This window comes from Lepisma saccharinum, chromosome 20 (genome assembly GCF_977018435.1).
Source record: "Lepisma saccharinum chromosome 20, izLepSacc3.1, whole genome shotgun sequence".
Classification (NCBI taxonomy): domain Eukaryota; kingdom Metazoa; phylum Arthropoda; class Insecta; order Zygentoma; family Lepismatidae; genus Lepisma; species Lepisma saccharinum.
The window spans coordinates 11,781,862-11,799,089 of NC_139248.1; the positions used below are offsets into that span (position 1 = coordinate 11,781,862).

The following is a 17,228-nucleotide window of genomic DNA, read 5'->3' on the forward strand; positions in this document are numbered from 1 at the left end:
TATATTGAAACTCAGAGCTCATAAAGTAAACTAAAAATAGTATGTTAAAATATTTCAGCACATGATAAATATTGATGTTTGAAACAGTTCAGTTGTAAGGGTATATTTTTCAAATTATAGTGCACATTTTTAAAATTTTAGATCATAACAGCATTTTTTTTTTTGTTTTGCACATTTTGGTGATTTTTACGTTATAAAAATTCTAGCCCCAGTGATCAGGTATGCTTGCTCCAGAAAAAGGAAACCTGTAGAGTACTAATGTTGTTAACATTAAATTGTCAGTAGTGACAAATCTGCAGGGAAGTATAAGGTGGAGGCGGAGAGATCACTGATTTCAGTAAAACCTTTCAGTGAACCTAAAATACACATGGCCCTTTTTGTGGTACCTGCAATATGTTCCTCAAACGTAAGCTTTTGATTAAAGACAATACCTAGGTACTGAAGTCCTTGTGAGAAGACACTGCTTTGATGTTATTGCCAGAGATGGAGTAAGATGAATTTAACACGCTCTTTTTGAGAGAGATGGTGAGAGTACTACATTTTTCAGGATTTAAATCAGCCAACTACAATAAAAGTAGACACCTAGAATCCGAAATATTCGTTTCCGTAGTTAGTGTTATGCATGGATGCCTAACTGTAAGGTGATGAGTGAACTCCATTAGTAAGTTCAGCCATCGCCGTAAAGTTAGCTAACACACACAACGTATTGCAGTTAAGCGAGTAATTCAGGATAGAAGTGTTTCGTTTTTATTAGGACTAAGGATTTGGGGAGGGGGACAGGTGAGGTCATACATTGAAAAAAGTGCTTGGTGTGGGGAAGGGGGCTGTCTTCCATGCCCTAGGGGAATCAACGTGTATGGGGTGGCCTGAGAAGACGCACAAAAGTCAACCCGTCTTCCACCCCGGTATAACTGCATTTTTTAAGGCCTTATTGGCTTGGACCCAGGGCCAGGGTGTTGTGTGTTGTGCTTAAGACGAAGTGTTACAGTTTCGCACCAGGTGTGCATTTACTTCAGTATCGTCGGAATTGGCACAACGTGTGCTCTTTCCGTTCATGTGATTTTCTACGCTACGGGAGGAATTTGATATTCCCAAGAGAACAAATCAAATAACACAGGCCTGCGAAATTGAAGTTATTGAAAAATACAAGAGACGTGTACGCTGAGTTTTATGTTATTGGGTGTGCTGATTTCGAAAATGACCTCCATTTTTTTCCATCACGTCAGGATTTTTTGTACAATCGATATCGATATTTTTGCTAAAATCCTATGTAAAAAGGAATTTTCACGGACAATTTTGCATGCACTATCTGGCAACAGTGGTTTTGATCCATTTAAATCTATGTAAAATCGATGCTTGGTGATGCAAATTGATTTATTAGCAATTGATTTTATTTTGTATAGGTTTAAATGGAAGAAAACCACTGTTTCCAGATCGCACGAGACACCTCTGGTCGAGAGAAAAACACAAAGTTCCCTTGCGTTTACACTTTTAACATCCCATTATGGTGAAGTTTCTAGAAAAAAGTACCAACGTATTATGTTCATTTGTGTTTATTAAGGTAACGTACATAAAATAGACGATTGACCACGAGGAGCAATGTATGTGTACATGAACGTTTGACACAAATTGTAAACTGAACAAACAACAAAACCAAACACAAAGTTTATATTTAAGTACGTACCCTTTTGCCTTTGAAACTTCTTTTTGACGTTCTTCTTTTATGTGCAATCTCAGGCCTCTCTCGTTTTAACATCCAACAGTAGTCAGCGAGCATGTTCTTGTCCCATCGTCCTTGATATTTGCGCTCCATATCTTTAATATCTTAGTGGAACCTTTCACCCTGTTCTTCGCTGACTGCTCCTAAATTTCGGGGAAATAGTCCACATGTGAGTGAAGGAAATGTAGTTTGACACTCATGGAGCAACCCAACGCTTGAAATTTGTCCAGCATATTCATAACAAGTGCTTTATAGTCAGGATCCTTGTAATCCCCCAGAAATTTACTGACCACATCTTTGAAGGCAACCCAAGCTTCTTTCTCCGTTGTTGTCATGCTAGTCTCAAAGTCTTTATCCTTCATGAGCTTGCGGATATCTGGACCAACAAAGATTCCCTCTGTCAACTTGGTTGCAGATAAACCTGGAAACTTTTTGCATAGGTATTTGAAACAATCGCCATCTTTTGGAATAGCCTTGACAAATTGCTTCATTACACCTAATTTGATATGCAACGGGGGGGGGGGGGGGTAACAATACTTTTTTGGGTCAACTAAGCTGTTCCGAATCACATTCTTGGTGCCTGGTTCAAGATTTTGTCTTTTAGCCCATTCTTTCTTGACCCAATGTTGAGTCTTTGCACGGCTGTCTCACTCACAAATGAAACATGGGAACTTTGTATATCGGTCTTGTTGACCAAGAAGCATGGAGATAACTTTCAAATCACCGCAAATGGTCCAACCGTGGTCGGCATATTTTATTTTGTTGAGGACGAGAGCCACGTTTTCATAGCGTTCTTGTAAATGTACCGAGTGTGCAACTGGTACAGATGCATACTGGCTTCCGTGATGAAGAAGGACAGCTTTCGGGCTCCTTGTCGATGAATCTATAAACAGCCTCCATTCATCTTTATCGTAGGTGATATTAAATTTGCTCATCAATCCGGGAACATCAGAACAATAGACCAGGTTCTCCGCTTTCTTAAAGTACTAAACAAAGTCCTTTTCTCGATTCCTGTACCAATAAGAAGTCGTTCCTTTGGCCAATAAATGTTTTTCTTTCAATCTGGAGCCCAACAATTCAGCTGCCTCTTTCGAAAGGCCCAGATCTCTAGTCAGATCATTAAGTTCAACCTGAGAGAAGGGCTGAGGTGAATCGCCTCCAGAGGGCTTATATTCGGTATCGGAGCCTTGACCATCTGGATGTTCCGAGTCTGAAGACTCTGAAGAGATGACTGGTAATTCAGTTGGAGGCAAAGGTACTACCACATAAGGTCCATGAGGAACGGGGCGTATGGCCGATAGAATGTTCTCAGGATAAGAGATTAGCTTGTGATTTTTTCGGTTATACCCACGGACATGGCAGGCACAAAAGTAACAATCAACACAGTGATTTCTCGGCTCCCTCCATGTCATAGGAATTCCAAAGCATAAAGCAGTCTTCTTTCCGTTGAGCCATAAGCGTAGATCATTGAGACACTGCACACACACTTTATGAGGAGCCCACGATTTGTCCTGGTCTCAGAGTTTCATGCCAAAATACGCAAGATAAAGTTTTCTTACATAGTTTGTAATGGTCAGGCAGGGAGGAAAGCTATTCCACGCCGAAACAACATATTTATGGTAAATGTTCATACAAATCCACTTACAATTAAATTTTTCAAGAAAACGTGACGTGATATGATATGATATGATATGATTTATTTCATTCCTTTGACCATTGTACAGTGGTTGTTTTCCACACATGGTATGGAACATGTCAGCACATTACCGTTAATAATTATTTTCAAATAGGTACAAGTATGAAGATATTATACATAACATTTAAAAAAAACATTGATTACATTATAATTGATTCTCCTTGTTCTTGCTGTTAGTTGCAAGGTTTACATTAAATTTACCTACATATAATAGATAAAATCAATATATACATATACATGTCCTAGGAGTTCATTTAGGATGTGACAATTTGCAATTTATTGTCAGGTACTCTTTAACAGAATAAAAACAATGATCTAATAGGTATTTTTTTACATGCTTTTTATATGAGGTAGCTGATTGTATTATTTTTATGTCACTCGGAAGGTTATTGAAACAGTGAACAGCCATGTATTTAGGTCCTTTCTCAAATAATGTGGTGTTGTGTGATGGTATTGTGAGGTTGCTGCCATTCCTTGTATAATATTTATGTGAGGAGTTGTTACATTTGAAGGAATCTAAGTCAGTTTTTACATACATCAGCAGATGAAGTATATACAAGCATGGTGAGGGTAATATGCCCAAATTTTTAAACAGTCTTTCTGCAGACATTTTTCTTTATTTTTTTCGAACTCAGCACCACAAAATACATAAAGTTCACCTATCACTTCCCTTGTATTTTTTTCATCGCAGGCCTGTGTAATCAGAGGTCTCGTGAACGCATGCGGTGCATGCTGCGCATGCGTCAGTTGTGGGAAAAAGAACAGCTTGCTCTGCAACGACATTAATGAGAATTTCTACATTCTAATTTCTTCATATAGGAGAAGTATTTATTTTACACGAGAGCGCTCAACTAAGATTATATTACATTTCTTGGATCTGAAGTGACGTATGCGTCAATTGTGGGAAAAGAATTATTACTTTCTTTCACTTCAGATCCAAGAAATGTAATATAAGCTTAGTTCAGCGCTCTCGTGTAAAATAAATACTTCTACTATATGAAGAAAATAGAATGTAGAAATGCTCATTAATGCCGTCGCAGAGCAAGCTGTCCTTTTCCTCACAATTGACGCATGCGCAGCATGTACCGCATGCATTCACGAGACGCCTCTGCAAACAATGTGTACTACCATAACCGTAATGCTAAGTTTTCTCCCCCTCCTACAACCATACAGCTCTTTCTCCAGCTCAACATTCGGAAAGGTCGGCGGGTGAGGAGCATTTTGGGGTCTTTCCACTGAAATATTTCCTCCTGAGCTTAACGCGCATCCCCACTATGCCGATCGGCAAAACCGAACAAGTGGGCACGTGTGCCGACGCATGATGATTTTTAGTTCCAATTTTAGTCAATAGAGTTTCAAAGTCGCAACTTGTCACCGGGAAAAAGTTTCTGTACTTGAGATTTAAACTATTTACACCGTCTAATATTAAGTCTTTTCATTAAACCACTTGCGCTATATTTATTTCGTCTTATCAGATTTAACGAATCCAAAATCTGTGCGGATGTTTTACAAAAACTGTGCTAAAAGCTCATGTTTCTCGTCATCCATTGTCACGGAGTATTTCACGTGTGCTGGTGCGGATTGAGTTAGTTTTAAGTCACAATATGCACAGAAAAGTTAACCGGGACTGGACCTACAGTTTACAGTGGGATCCTAACCACTGTGTGTCTCCACCTAGTATCGAACCTGGGGACCCTTTGATTACAAGGGTTACCACCAAGGCCGTATTTAGGGGGAGGGTCCAGTGGGTGTGAACCCCCCCCCCTTCCGAGAGACTTAGCAAGTACATAAATGAAATAATGAAAAAAATGTACTTGTTTAGTACTTGTTGTATATATAATCGATGGTTATTAATCTCCTCTGAACTTACTGGAAGGTAAGGATTATAGTGGGATCATACGGCTTTGAAAGACAGTACCAAAGAAGTTTTATGCATACTACTACTTATTAATTACTATTAATACTAATACTTATTAATACTTTTAATACTTATTATTACTACTACTACTTTTTATGCATAAAATATTAACCAGAAACTTTACTTTTAGTCAAATGGATCTAACATTATTTTTTGTTACTAAATAAATATTCAATTTTTTATCTATTTGACATAAATTTTCTAGCCAGAGCAGTTGCTTAAATTTTGGCAATTTTGAATTCACGCAATCTAGATAATGAATACATGCTGTTGTATCTCTATTCTTATACAGTGTTTTGATGCAATATTAATTAATTTATTTACTTTATTAATAGTTCAATTTAATATAATTATAATTTAATGATTTAATTTAAACATTTATGTTATTATTTCTGAGACATTGGTTTCGGACCCCCTCTGAAATATATTTCTAGATACGTGCCTTGTTACCACCACACCATAGGTGGTGGAACTCGACTGGCATATTGGCGATGCACTTTTACATGTACTGAGTGCCATTTACAGCCTTAGATTTTTTTTTATTATTAGGGCGTGAAGATTTTAGTTCTCGGACGACATTGTAGCTCTAGTATTTGCAGGGTGTCTATACCAGTCTGGAAATCCTGGAAAAGTCACGGAAATGTCGGACAAATTTGCTGTGTTTCTGGAAAAATCAATATTTTTGAGGATGTACAGTAAATATAGGTTCTTGAACAAAGAAGAAACTGACAAGTAAGAAATTTTAAATGTGTTGTGGACAAACTATACTACGATTTGATACACTGACTATTACCGATATTTACAGCAGAAATTGCATATTCTAGGAAAAGGGGTCATGTTTTGAACTATTTTCAACATGAAATCTACTACGGTAAATGGCTATGGGCATTTTTACTATACTTGTGTATTATTTTGCTCAAGTGTTGATTTTTATATAAAAAAATAATTATTTATCATTAGTTAATGTGTGGCGTGGCAAGCATTATCTAAGAGTTCACCCCTGATGCCCCTATCCAACAGTCAATTTGTGTTCAGTTTTCCTTCTCGTTGTTACTTTAACTTTGTTTAGTGGGTGTGGTGTTTAGCAAGAATATATTTTCTTCTTGTACAAATGTGGAAATACATGACTCCATTCCTCTCTCGCTCTAAATAAATGAATTTCCGTAATGACTTGGTGTGGAAAATTTTTGTTCATAGTCTGGAAATGTCGGGGAATTTTGTTTTTACAAAATTGTAGACACCCTGATTTATCTCAGAAGCAGGCAGGAGCTAAGGCCCCCCCCCCCGGCACTATCGTCAGCCCCCATTAACATTAGGTAAAATTATTTCTAAAGTATGTTTGCAGTGATGAGTGAAAATGTAGTCAGCAGATATTATTTTGCTCTCAACTTTGGTAAAACATAAAATTCACAGAACATGAATAGTAGGTATTACATTCGTTCATCTTGTTTATGAGCAGAAGTGTAAGTAGCGGCAAGCGGCAAGTATTTAGAAGATTCTCTAGACTTTAGAAAGTTCTTTCATGGGGGGGAGCTTCTTTAACTTCTCTGCCCCTGGTGCAGCCTCTCGTTTGACAAATATCTGTGACTTTTAACGTCATCATCCACATTCCTTCCACAGCTGCGTCAAATGACAACAGATCCAAAGCTTTCGAATCGAAGGGGAGTTTCATTGCTTCGGCTGGGGGTGGAATGTACGGTAGGCACTATGATTGAATATTGTGCATTTTTTCCTGTATGATATAAATATCTCTATCATCAAAGTAGTATGGAGTGTGTTGTGCGGGATGATGTCAGTAGCAATCAATTAACACTTCAAGAGATTTTTTTAGAAGATATTGAAGAAAACAACAACTGTATAGTATTTGTAAATTTTTGAAAAATGGACTTGGTTTACAAAGCCCCCCCCACGAAACCTAAAACCCGTGACCTGGGGGATCATTTCTAGTTACGAGCCTGCTCAGAAGTAGTTTTAGACAAATAATGTCGTATTTTCTTTCTGAGAGGGTTGTTAAAGGTACGGGAATTCTAAATAAATTCATTCCGGTCCAGGAGAGAAAATCAGCAAGCGTAAATAGGTTCTGGATCCTTTTTTCTAAAGTACTGATGTGAATTCTTCCCCTATTCTTTGAAAAAGGGCCATAGCTGGGAGTGAGTTACCCTTGGTGCTAGATTTTCATTGTTATTGAAGTGGTACAATGACGTGCCCCAAGGGGGGAGCCAGGGGAGGCGGTTGGTAGGGCTCATCACCCTTTCTTTTGGTTCATCATTCCTAAAGAAGAGAGCATGTTAAAAGCAGGAAAGATGGTGAAATAAGGACTAACTACTAAAAAATTGTATATGCACCTTCATCCCCTTTCTTGGGTACGTCGCTGATCGCTGTTGCCAATGTTGTTTACATGTTTTTCATTTGTTCAGAACCAAAGCAAGTTATTTCCTTCGAAAGTTATTCAGTTGACAGACTAGATGGCAGTATGTTCTGGTAATGCTTTTTCTTCTCTCTACACCAGCAGTGGTGTGAATATTCTAAATAATCGAATGTAGTTGATTTCCTTAAGTTATACATATTGAAGCAAATCGACTGAAGTCGCTTGCCGCAGTGAAAGAGTTAAGAAGTCCTCTTTTACGCTTGCTTAAACAAATCACACATACTTTATTCTAGAAAAGTAAATATGTAATTTAAAAGACTAATTTACTCTAGTCTAACATCTAAGAGATGATGGTAAAATGCAATGGTACAGCGCGAATAACAGAAAGGTAAAGTTTAGACTAGGATACGTACAACACGGGTTGAATTTAAATTGTTAAAAAAACAATATATCTTAATAATTTAAATGTAATTTGTTTTTGATACAGTAAAGAAATTTTCGAGCCCGATTACGCGACCCTCTGGACTCAGCAGTGGGTCGCCCCCCACTAGAGGATTCATATGAATCAACGCCACACTATTGGTAATGAGTTACGTAAAGGAATAAGCGTAGGTACTCACGTGCCAAGCGAGTAAACCATCTTTTTTTAACCTCATCCTGGGCGTCCATAATACGCTACAATCCAAGCCACAAGTCACTGCGAGACTGATTCGCCAGTCTTCAATACTCGTAGGTCGCGCCCTCTGGCGATAAGCTCTCCACAAACCATAAACAAACGTGACCGGAAGCTCAATTTTTAGCAAAAGCAACTAGTACAGCTGGCAAGAAACTGTACGTTCATTGGGCTCAATTATAACTCAGCTCTCTGAAGTGCAGGGTGCTTCGAAAAAAATCGACATCAATGCAGTTGTGCCATTTAGTTTTACTGTACATATGGAGAATGATGTAAATCTGACGCTGTTTGACAGAGGGTGTGTGTGGTTCAAGGCAAGGACGTATTTAGGTTGGGGTCCAGACCCCCCGAAAGACTTATCAAGTACTAAAATTAAATAATGAAAAATATATTCGTTTAGCCTTTGTTGTATAATTTCCTCTGAACTTATTGGAATCATACGGCTTTGAAGAACAGGAAGGACGTATTTATGGGGTCCAGGGGTCCGGACCCCCTGAAAGACTTGCCAAGTACTAAAATTAAGTAATGAAGATATTATCATTTGCTGCATAATCGATGGTTATTAATTTCCTCTGAACTTTTTAGAAGCCAAGGATTATATTGGGATCATACGGCTTTGAATGGCATTACAAAGATGATTTATGTACACTACTACTCAAAATAATATGCATAAAATATTAATAAGAAACTTACTTTTCTTCAACTACATGTAACATCATTTTTGTTATTCGATAAATATTCAATTATTCATCTATTTGATATAAATTCATTGCCAGGGCACTTGTTTTTATGTAAATTATTCCGATCTTAACTACAGGTAAGCTACGTAATGAATATGCGCTGTTATATATCTATTCTTATACGGTCTTTTTACCTATTCGTAATATTAATTTATATATTGTAATTAGTATTAATTTGATTTAATATAATTATTTTAATTTAAACATTATTATTCCTTGGACAGGTTCTGACCCCCCTCTCCCCGAAACGTGAACGTGCCTGGTTCAAGGCCTATTTCTATGGTTACAAGTAACTCTCTCTTTCCGGGATATAAATGAGTCCCTATCTCCGAGAAGGAGAGGGAACAGAGGTTTACCCACAATTCTCCATCTTCGACAGGGGGAGGGCGAGCGTAACTTTAGTCAAAATGAACAAAAATTGGGCCTTTGTGAAAAATTTTAGAGGGACTTTGAGGAAATTTTGGTGTGTGTGTGTGTGTGTGTGTGTGTGTGTGTGTGTGTGTGTGTGTGTGTGTGTGCGCGCGCGCGCGCGCGCGCGCGTTACTGAGGGTGGACGCAAATAAGTATCTCCTTTCTATGCAGTACTTTTGATTGGTTGACTTCATTTATTTTATTTCGCTTTACTGCCACTTTCGGCCAATCGCGATAGGAATTAATGGTCATGAGATGAAGGGACAATCACATACACTTATGATCAGGACACAACACAGGCCCTACAGAGGATTATGCTGGCTGTGAGTCCAGACGCCAGGGCATCGTTAGCCTGCAAAATGCAGTCCAAGCAGTACTACGTGGAAATGAGGTCGACATTTGAATGTCTTCCGAAAACACCTTTTGACACATAATACCAAGCTAAAGTATTCGCTCCCCCAGGAGAAGATGGTGCGTGGTGTGTAACCCAAACATTTTGACCACTGTTCTGACCTGGCTTCAAAGGCGCAACCACGAATTTATTCTTGGGGGAGGGCAAGTACCAGGATAAACGTACCAATAATAATAATAATAATAATAATAATAATAATGACATTATTATTATTAGTTATTACTAGTGCGGTAGTAGTAGTATATAGTATCAAAAACGTTATTATCCTCATAAATTACGCAAAGAAGGGGTAGAAGCATTTGTTTGGAACAAACTATTTGAAATATTTTTTCAACACCGTCAATTTCACATTAGCTAATAATGGAAAACAAGGACACAAACTGTATTTTTGAATGGCAGAAAATGAATGATAAATGCATTCCGAATATAATTCTTTTTGTACATAAAGAAAACTTGACGAAATGTAATTGTTTTTGCATAAAATTTGAAATCGAAGGGGAATTTTCCTCTGTGACCCCCTTGCAGGTGCTCTTCGCCGTTAATGTTTGCCTCCCTAGAATTGAACTCCGTCGAAGATTGCGGGGCCGTGGGTAACGCCTCCCCTGTCCCTCATGTGGTTGCGACATTGCCTGGTTTCCTCCCCTTTCTCTTCCCCGAGCCCTGTCTGCACATTTGTCAGACAGATAAACACTGTTTCCCCTCTTCCAAAATGGACTGAAAGCACTCCCATTCTGTCGACAGCCTAATCTAACTTCCTTCCTTCGTAAGAACTGGGACCCTACGCTACCCCCTGAAGGAGAGATTAACACAACAACCATAATAGCTTCCGTCTCTCTGGGACAAAACTACCCATGTTGCGCAGTTCAGAGCTTGGCGCGCAGCGTTGCCAACCACTCAAGACAAAAGAATTGCCATTTGCGACGTAAAAATTGCACGAACTTGAGAATTGAAGACAGGGATGTTAAAGGTACAGGAATTTTTAATAGAATAAATTCCGGTCCAGGAGAGAAAATCAGCAAGCGTAAATGGGTTCTGGACCGTAAAGAACATTTTTATCTGTAAAGTATTTCAATTCGATCCAGGAACCTTTCTACCAGATCAATTTAAATTCGGTCCAGGAACCTTTTTTCAATTAAACTTGGACCGAATTTAAATTGTGCGAGAAAGAAGGTTCCGGTCCTGCAACGGAACCCTATAGGACCCTTTGGAATTTACGTGTTTCTGGACCCTTAACAACCCTGAGCTCCTCACCAAGGGAAAAAAAATTCTGGTGATTGTCAGCGTTATGACGTCACCCTTAGTTCTGTCGGATCACCACCTGCTGCAGATGTGGGATGCGGATGGACGGGATGGTTACTGTGTTTATTTTCTATCAGGGTGTCTACCAGTCTAGAAAATCCTGGTAGGAGAGGAGTAATGGTTTTGAACTGTTTTAAAGTACCGGTAGATATTTAAGTGGCTGTTTGGCATTTACCACTTTCTTGTTGCAATTTTTGGGCTGTGTTTGGTTGATATCAGGATTAATACATATATTACTAAACATTACTATAATTATGTAGTATTTATGCTTTATCATTAGTGGCAAGTAATACGTAAAAGTACCACAAAGGCCATCCACACTCAGGTAGGGATTCGAACCCTGGACCCCTTGCGTCGTAGCGCGCTGTGCTAACCCCTTCGCCACAGATGTCGGCTTATTTCTTGTTGCGGAAACGCTCAGAAATGTAGGCTTCTCATGTAGTATGTGTCCAGCGATTTATCCCCACCCTTAACAACCCCCAAATTTGTTCGCGACAACCCCTAAATTCGCCCTTACATCGACCTCGGTAGATACCCAAATCTGCATAATAGGCGGGCCTGTATTTTTTTTTTACATCCTACGTTTTACTATTGAATTGCATTTGGAGACATGGGCGCCGTCAGAAATTTTAGCAGGGGGTCTGGCAAATTATGAAAGTTGAATAGCGGAAAGATAACAATGAGTATTATTATCACGGTTATAAATGTCATTATACAATAATAAATATTATAAACTAATAAAAACAAATTTTATTGAAAATGAAAGAAAATAATAGCTAATTATTATTATTATATAAATGTGAACTCGATCCACCAAACGATTGAATAAGGTACCTTCACCAAAGGTGGCCATAGTTAAGCTTTGACAATTTTTTATACTTTTGTGGTGAGAGATACTTCCTAATTTGTATGTGAAACATTGGAAACATTGGTAACATGCAAAACATGGAACCGTGTTATAAAATGTAATAATAACTACGTCATAATTTTTGTAAAAAATGGCTGCAAGTGGGCCACCTTGTGCACAGGGGTACCAAAGGTGGCCCACTATAAAAAATATGTTTGCTAGTCATGTAGTTGGGTTTCGAAAACAAGAAACACTATGTTAAACAATAGGATATGTATTATTAGAAAGAAAACACACCTGTTGCTAATGGTTATACAACATATGAAATGATTGTAATGTTTGGAAAAAAATATGAAGTTTAGTCCTGACAGAAGCTGCACACGAATGCAAGTGTAGTCCGAGTCATGACAGAAGCTGCACACGAATGCGGGTATTTTGTCTTGAACGGCGAGTCCTTCACACTCCTCAAATACGTATCGGCGGCATTGTGTACATAATCGCATGTCAAGCATCCTGTCGGTCTTGCACAAATGGCCATTGTGGGCCACCTTCGGGCCAGTTGCGTGACATGACATTGCATAACAGTGACTATAAATACTATGATACGTTTAACTGAGCCGTCTAAAAGATATGTCCATACACTGACAAACAATGTGCAATGTGTGTACTATGCCTTGCATTTAATGTGTTTAAATTTCACTTTTTTACTCACCTCCCGTCTTACACCAGCCACAAAAAAACGTGTCACTTAAATCAATAACGTCTGCAAAATGGCTCCTGTGCACGCTAACAGCTTGGTTTCTGGTAGTGTGCACCAGAGTGGGACTGCATTCAATAAACTGCTGCCATCTTCCGACTAAATGTTGTACGAACGCAGATATCGTGGAGTGGGCCACCTCTGGCACACGGGCCACCTTTGGTAAAGGTACCTTACCAGCACAACTATTTTCCATTATTTCTTTTGCATTTTATGCAGTTAGTATCTGAATGCATTTTGATATTAACCTTTGCATGTCTCGTTCAAGAAAAGGCTTTGAATGTTAGCGGGATTATTATTTTTATAAAGTGTGTTGTGTGACCTCTCACCTACAACTGTAACCAGTGGCGTACGCAAGGGGGGGTTACGGGGTTTAACCCCCCCCTTTGAGCTTGTGAAATATATTGAAAAATGCTGTGGGAAAATATTAAATGGCTAATTTATCACATCCAAAGATATGGGACAATAATATTACTATTACTACTTCTACTACTATTACTAATAATAATAATAATAATAATAATTTGAATTATTATTTCCATGCAGCACGGATAAAAGCACAACATTCCAAACACACGCGTCTTTCAGAGTGAATGCCTTGAAAATAAACCCGAATTCTTGCAAGCAAAAATATGAGGGCAACTATGATTTAAAAGAGAAAAAAGTTGTTTTGTATCTCAGTTGCAACAATGTTCAATACACTGGCGTACGCAGGATTTTTTGTTCGGGAGGGGCTGGAATAGTAAATGTGGATAGCACATGGCTTTGGTTTGGAGGGCAGGATGCGTAGTAAAACACTTCGTATTTTTGGGAGCTTTTCAGTCGATTAAAATTGTATTCAAAGACAAAAACGGTAATCGGGACTCACTTGAAAAGAGGTTTCACATTTACACATTTTGATTTTTTAAAGTTCTTAACGGATTTTTACTTGAAAAGTCTGATTTTCTCAAAATTTCAGTAGGGGCCACCCCTTTTCGTACGCCAGTGTTCAATGGACATGTATTTTTTTGTGTGAACAATGAGAATTTACTAAATAAAGTTATTGGTTCGTTAGAAGCGGCTAATGTATAGACAATTGCTAGGCGGACAAGAATACAGTCACCAGTCCGCCTTCCCATTGTTTACCGCAGCACGTTTGAATATGTCTCTTTAAAATGTCTCACCTTGTTGACAATTATTCAAACGACAATAACGTTAACTATTGTAAAATGTTTTGTTGGTAAGAACAGCGAGACAATCCAGATGTGAATTGTCGGGAACATTTATGCGGGGAAGAAGCCGTCCAACAAAATTCCTGGAATCGAACCAGGATATCTCGCGTGGTTGTCAAACGCTCTACCGACCAGACTACCGCAGCTTTTGGGATGAGTTCCATACTTTGATTATTTCAATTTATTTTTATATATTTTCTTGTTTTTATGGATTTTCTTCACCCTTAAAACGTCTCACCTCGTTGCCCAAAAAATTATTTCGTAACGAAGAAACAAAAAAATGCTCCCAGAATTTGATAAAAATCGAATGACTAGAAAGTAATTTCCTTCTATTGCTTTCATAAAATCTATATTTATGTAGATCTCTACTACTTAATAGTATTAGTGGTATTAGTAGTATTAGTAGTATTATTAGTAGCAATTCAGCTAATTAATTAATTATAAGTATTATTAATTAATTATGAGTATTATTATTATTAAATTAAAGTATAATAAAACAATGGTAATGTGAATTTGGAGAAAGTTTTAGAAATACCCCCCCCCCCCTTGATCAAATCCTACGTACGCTACTGACTGTAACTATTAGAATTTTGAAAACTGTGAAACAATCTGTTCTTTGGATGAAATGGTAGAACATAACCTTGTACCTGTATTTTTCAATCAATGTTTTCGATCCAATGCATTTACTTTGATTATTCTGTCCGAATACCAACTAAATTAACTTTTTATGTTCTTAACAATAAGAGTAACAAACTTTCGGCTTTCTTGTATCTTTAAATGAACGATGTCAATTTCCAGGGGGTCCACTGACTCGTTCGACCCCCTTCCCCCTCCTCCCGACGCTCATGTTGGGAGAGCTAAGCGAGATTGTAAATTATGCTTAGCTTGCGAAAATTATGAGCGGGTTGGCAACACTGCAGTCGTCGCACGCTATTCGCGCGGTCGGCAAGCATTTCTCACTCGCAGACGAACTCGTGAAACGGAGGCGGAAACTTGTAATTTTCCTCATCTCTGTGACAAGTTTGTGCAACGCCTTTGAGTAAGTAGCGAACGTTTCCAATTAGTAAGCAATTTAGATTACATGATAATTAGAACTGCATTTGTTAGTGGTTGAAAGGTTCTTGCAAACACGATCCAATTCCGCTGTTAGAAATGTGCGACCGCACAGGATCTCGCGCTTAGAATATTGTGTCGTTTCTTGTTTAACCGCTTTGAATACAAGAAAGAAAAAACAAACCTAAATTAGCGATACCGTATTATTCGTAATCAACGCACGTGGCCTCCCCGATGGCGTAGTGGTAACGTCGTCGCTTTGAGATCAAGGGGTTCCGGGTTCGATACCCGGTGGAGGCACATGGCAGAGTGGTTCGGATTCCACTTTAAACTGTAGGTCCATTTCCGGTTAGCCTTTCTGTGCATAAAGTGGACTTAAAAACAACAATTCATTTCAATTCAACAACAAATCAAGTACAGCACACGTGCCACGGAAAAAGAAAGCGTGTACTAATGTATTTCAGTCTGTTCACGGACAGATAAATCTATTGGCATTAGCAACGATGTAACTGTAGTGCTTGGCTACATACGCACAGGATAAAAGTATTGCTCTTTTTCGGGGCTTGGATCGCCGAAACAAGTTTTCAACATGGAAAACTGGTCAACAAAAGTAGTTTGTCTCCATGTTCTTTACACGCTGTCAAATTTTGTTGGTGGTTCATGATTTCAGGTTCAAGACATTGTCGCTTGGCGCTTACACACTTAAAATTTATCAAATTACTATCGACAGTAAAAGAGATCAGTTTCATGTTTCTTTTGAGGGTGCGGGCCTCCCCGATAGCGTAGTGGTAACGTCGTCACCTTGTAATCAAGAGGTGCTGGGTTCGATACCCGGTGGAAACATATAGTGGTTCGGATCCTACTTTAAACTGTAGGTCCAGTCCCGATTAGCCTTACTGTGCATAAAGTGGACAAACTCCACTCACTCTATTGAGGGCGCGAAATCGTTGAAGACTGGTGGATCACTAGCGTACGCAGGATATTTTTTTCGGAGGGGGCTGGAATTGTAAAAGTGGAAAAAACTGGTGGGGAGGGTCATTTTTAAGGGAGTGTTCAGTTAACACTTTCGTTTTTCTTTTCTACTTCGACTGGAATTTTTTTTTATTTTTCTAAAAATTTCAAGAGGGGAGTGTAGTCTCATCATCCCCTTCATCCTGCGTGCGCCAGTGGGCGGGAATAAAGAGCGTCTTAATTTTCACACACACGCCCACCTGCAAGCTTGTGTGTGAGTGGCTCCAATTCTCCATCTCGGAGATTTGTTTTATAATTGTATACAATAATATTTCATAAGTAAGCTTAGGATTTGCCAAATGCCGTTTTTTTTGTTCCTTGCTCAGAAAATGTAGGTTTTTACGTTTAAAAACAATTTCACGTTATTTCTGAGAGCAATACGAGTTCACTTTAATACTAATGAAGCGTACTAGGCCGCCCTATGTTAATACTTTAAAAACAGCCATGGTCATTGTTTTATGGTGGATGGCGGCGGAAATGACGTAATTTCTCCATTCAAGTTTTTACAGTGTGGCCAGGACCGGATTAAGGTGGGTGCTATTGATGCTGCAGCATTAGGCCCATTCCTGAAATAGGCCCAGATGAAAACAGACGAGAATTTTTCCCGAAAGCTGAACAGTTTTCTTTTGCTACATCAACCTGAAAATAAATCTTAGAATGAAATTTGGAGCCCCAATTTCGGACGCCTAGACACAGCGTTACTTATTAGGGAACGGAACTTTATGTGCTAAAAACTCAGAAATATTTTTTTTTATGTGTCATAAATGTTGAAAATATGTGATAAAAACAGGAAAATATTACATGCATTTTTAACACCTGAAATCAGTTTCTAAATGCTTACCTCTTAGTGAGCTATTTTTTAGAAAAGTTGCAGTGAATCAACATAGTTTTTCCAAATTCTCCCTTGTAAATCTGTGACGATTATCTCTAAAAAGCATGTTATATTGTGAGAAAGATCGCTCCACGTCACAAGAAACAATTCTTGCATATTTGAAGCACGAAATGCCACTAACGCTGAAGTTTTCCAAAGCTTCCTCTTCCTCTACTTCTCCTCCTTCCAAAATACATGCAATTTGGCACAAAGTTTGAAAACGTTGTTTTGTCCCAAAAAA

At 38.5% G+C, this 17,228-nt stretch overlaps 2 protein-coding genes across 2 annotated transcripts in view; one reads left to right on the plus strand and one right to left on the minus strand.

Moving 5' to 3' along the window:
• MFS3 (major facilitator superfamily transporter 3) overlaps positions 1-8,402 on the minus strand; it is a 304,225-nt gene extending 295,823 nt beyond the window's left edge. The window contains exon 1 of the mRNA XM_083142120.1: positions 8,323-8,402. Coding sequence (XP_082998246.1) covers positions 8,323-8,371 — 49 coding nt within the window. The 5' untranslated portion in view covers positions 8,372-8,402. The remainder of the gene's footprint in view (positions 1-8,322) is intronic.
• A 6,598-nt stretch (positions 8,403-15,000) lies between these two features.
• The window catches only part of LOC146003728 (sialin), a 138,832-nt gene continuing 136,604 nt past the window's right edge, over positions 15,001-17,228 (plus strand). Inside the window, exon 1 of the mRNA XM_083142123.1 lies at positions 15,001-15,091. The gene's annotated coding sequence lies outside the window, so the exon portion shown is untranslated. The remainder of the gene's footprint in view (positions 15,092-17,228) is intronic.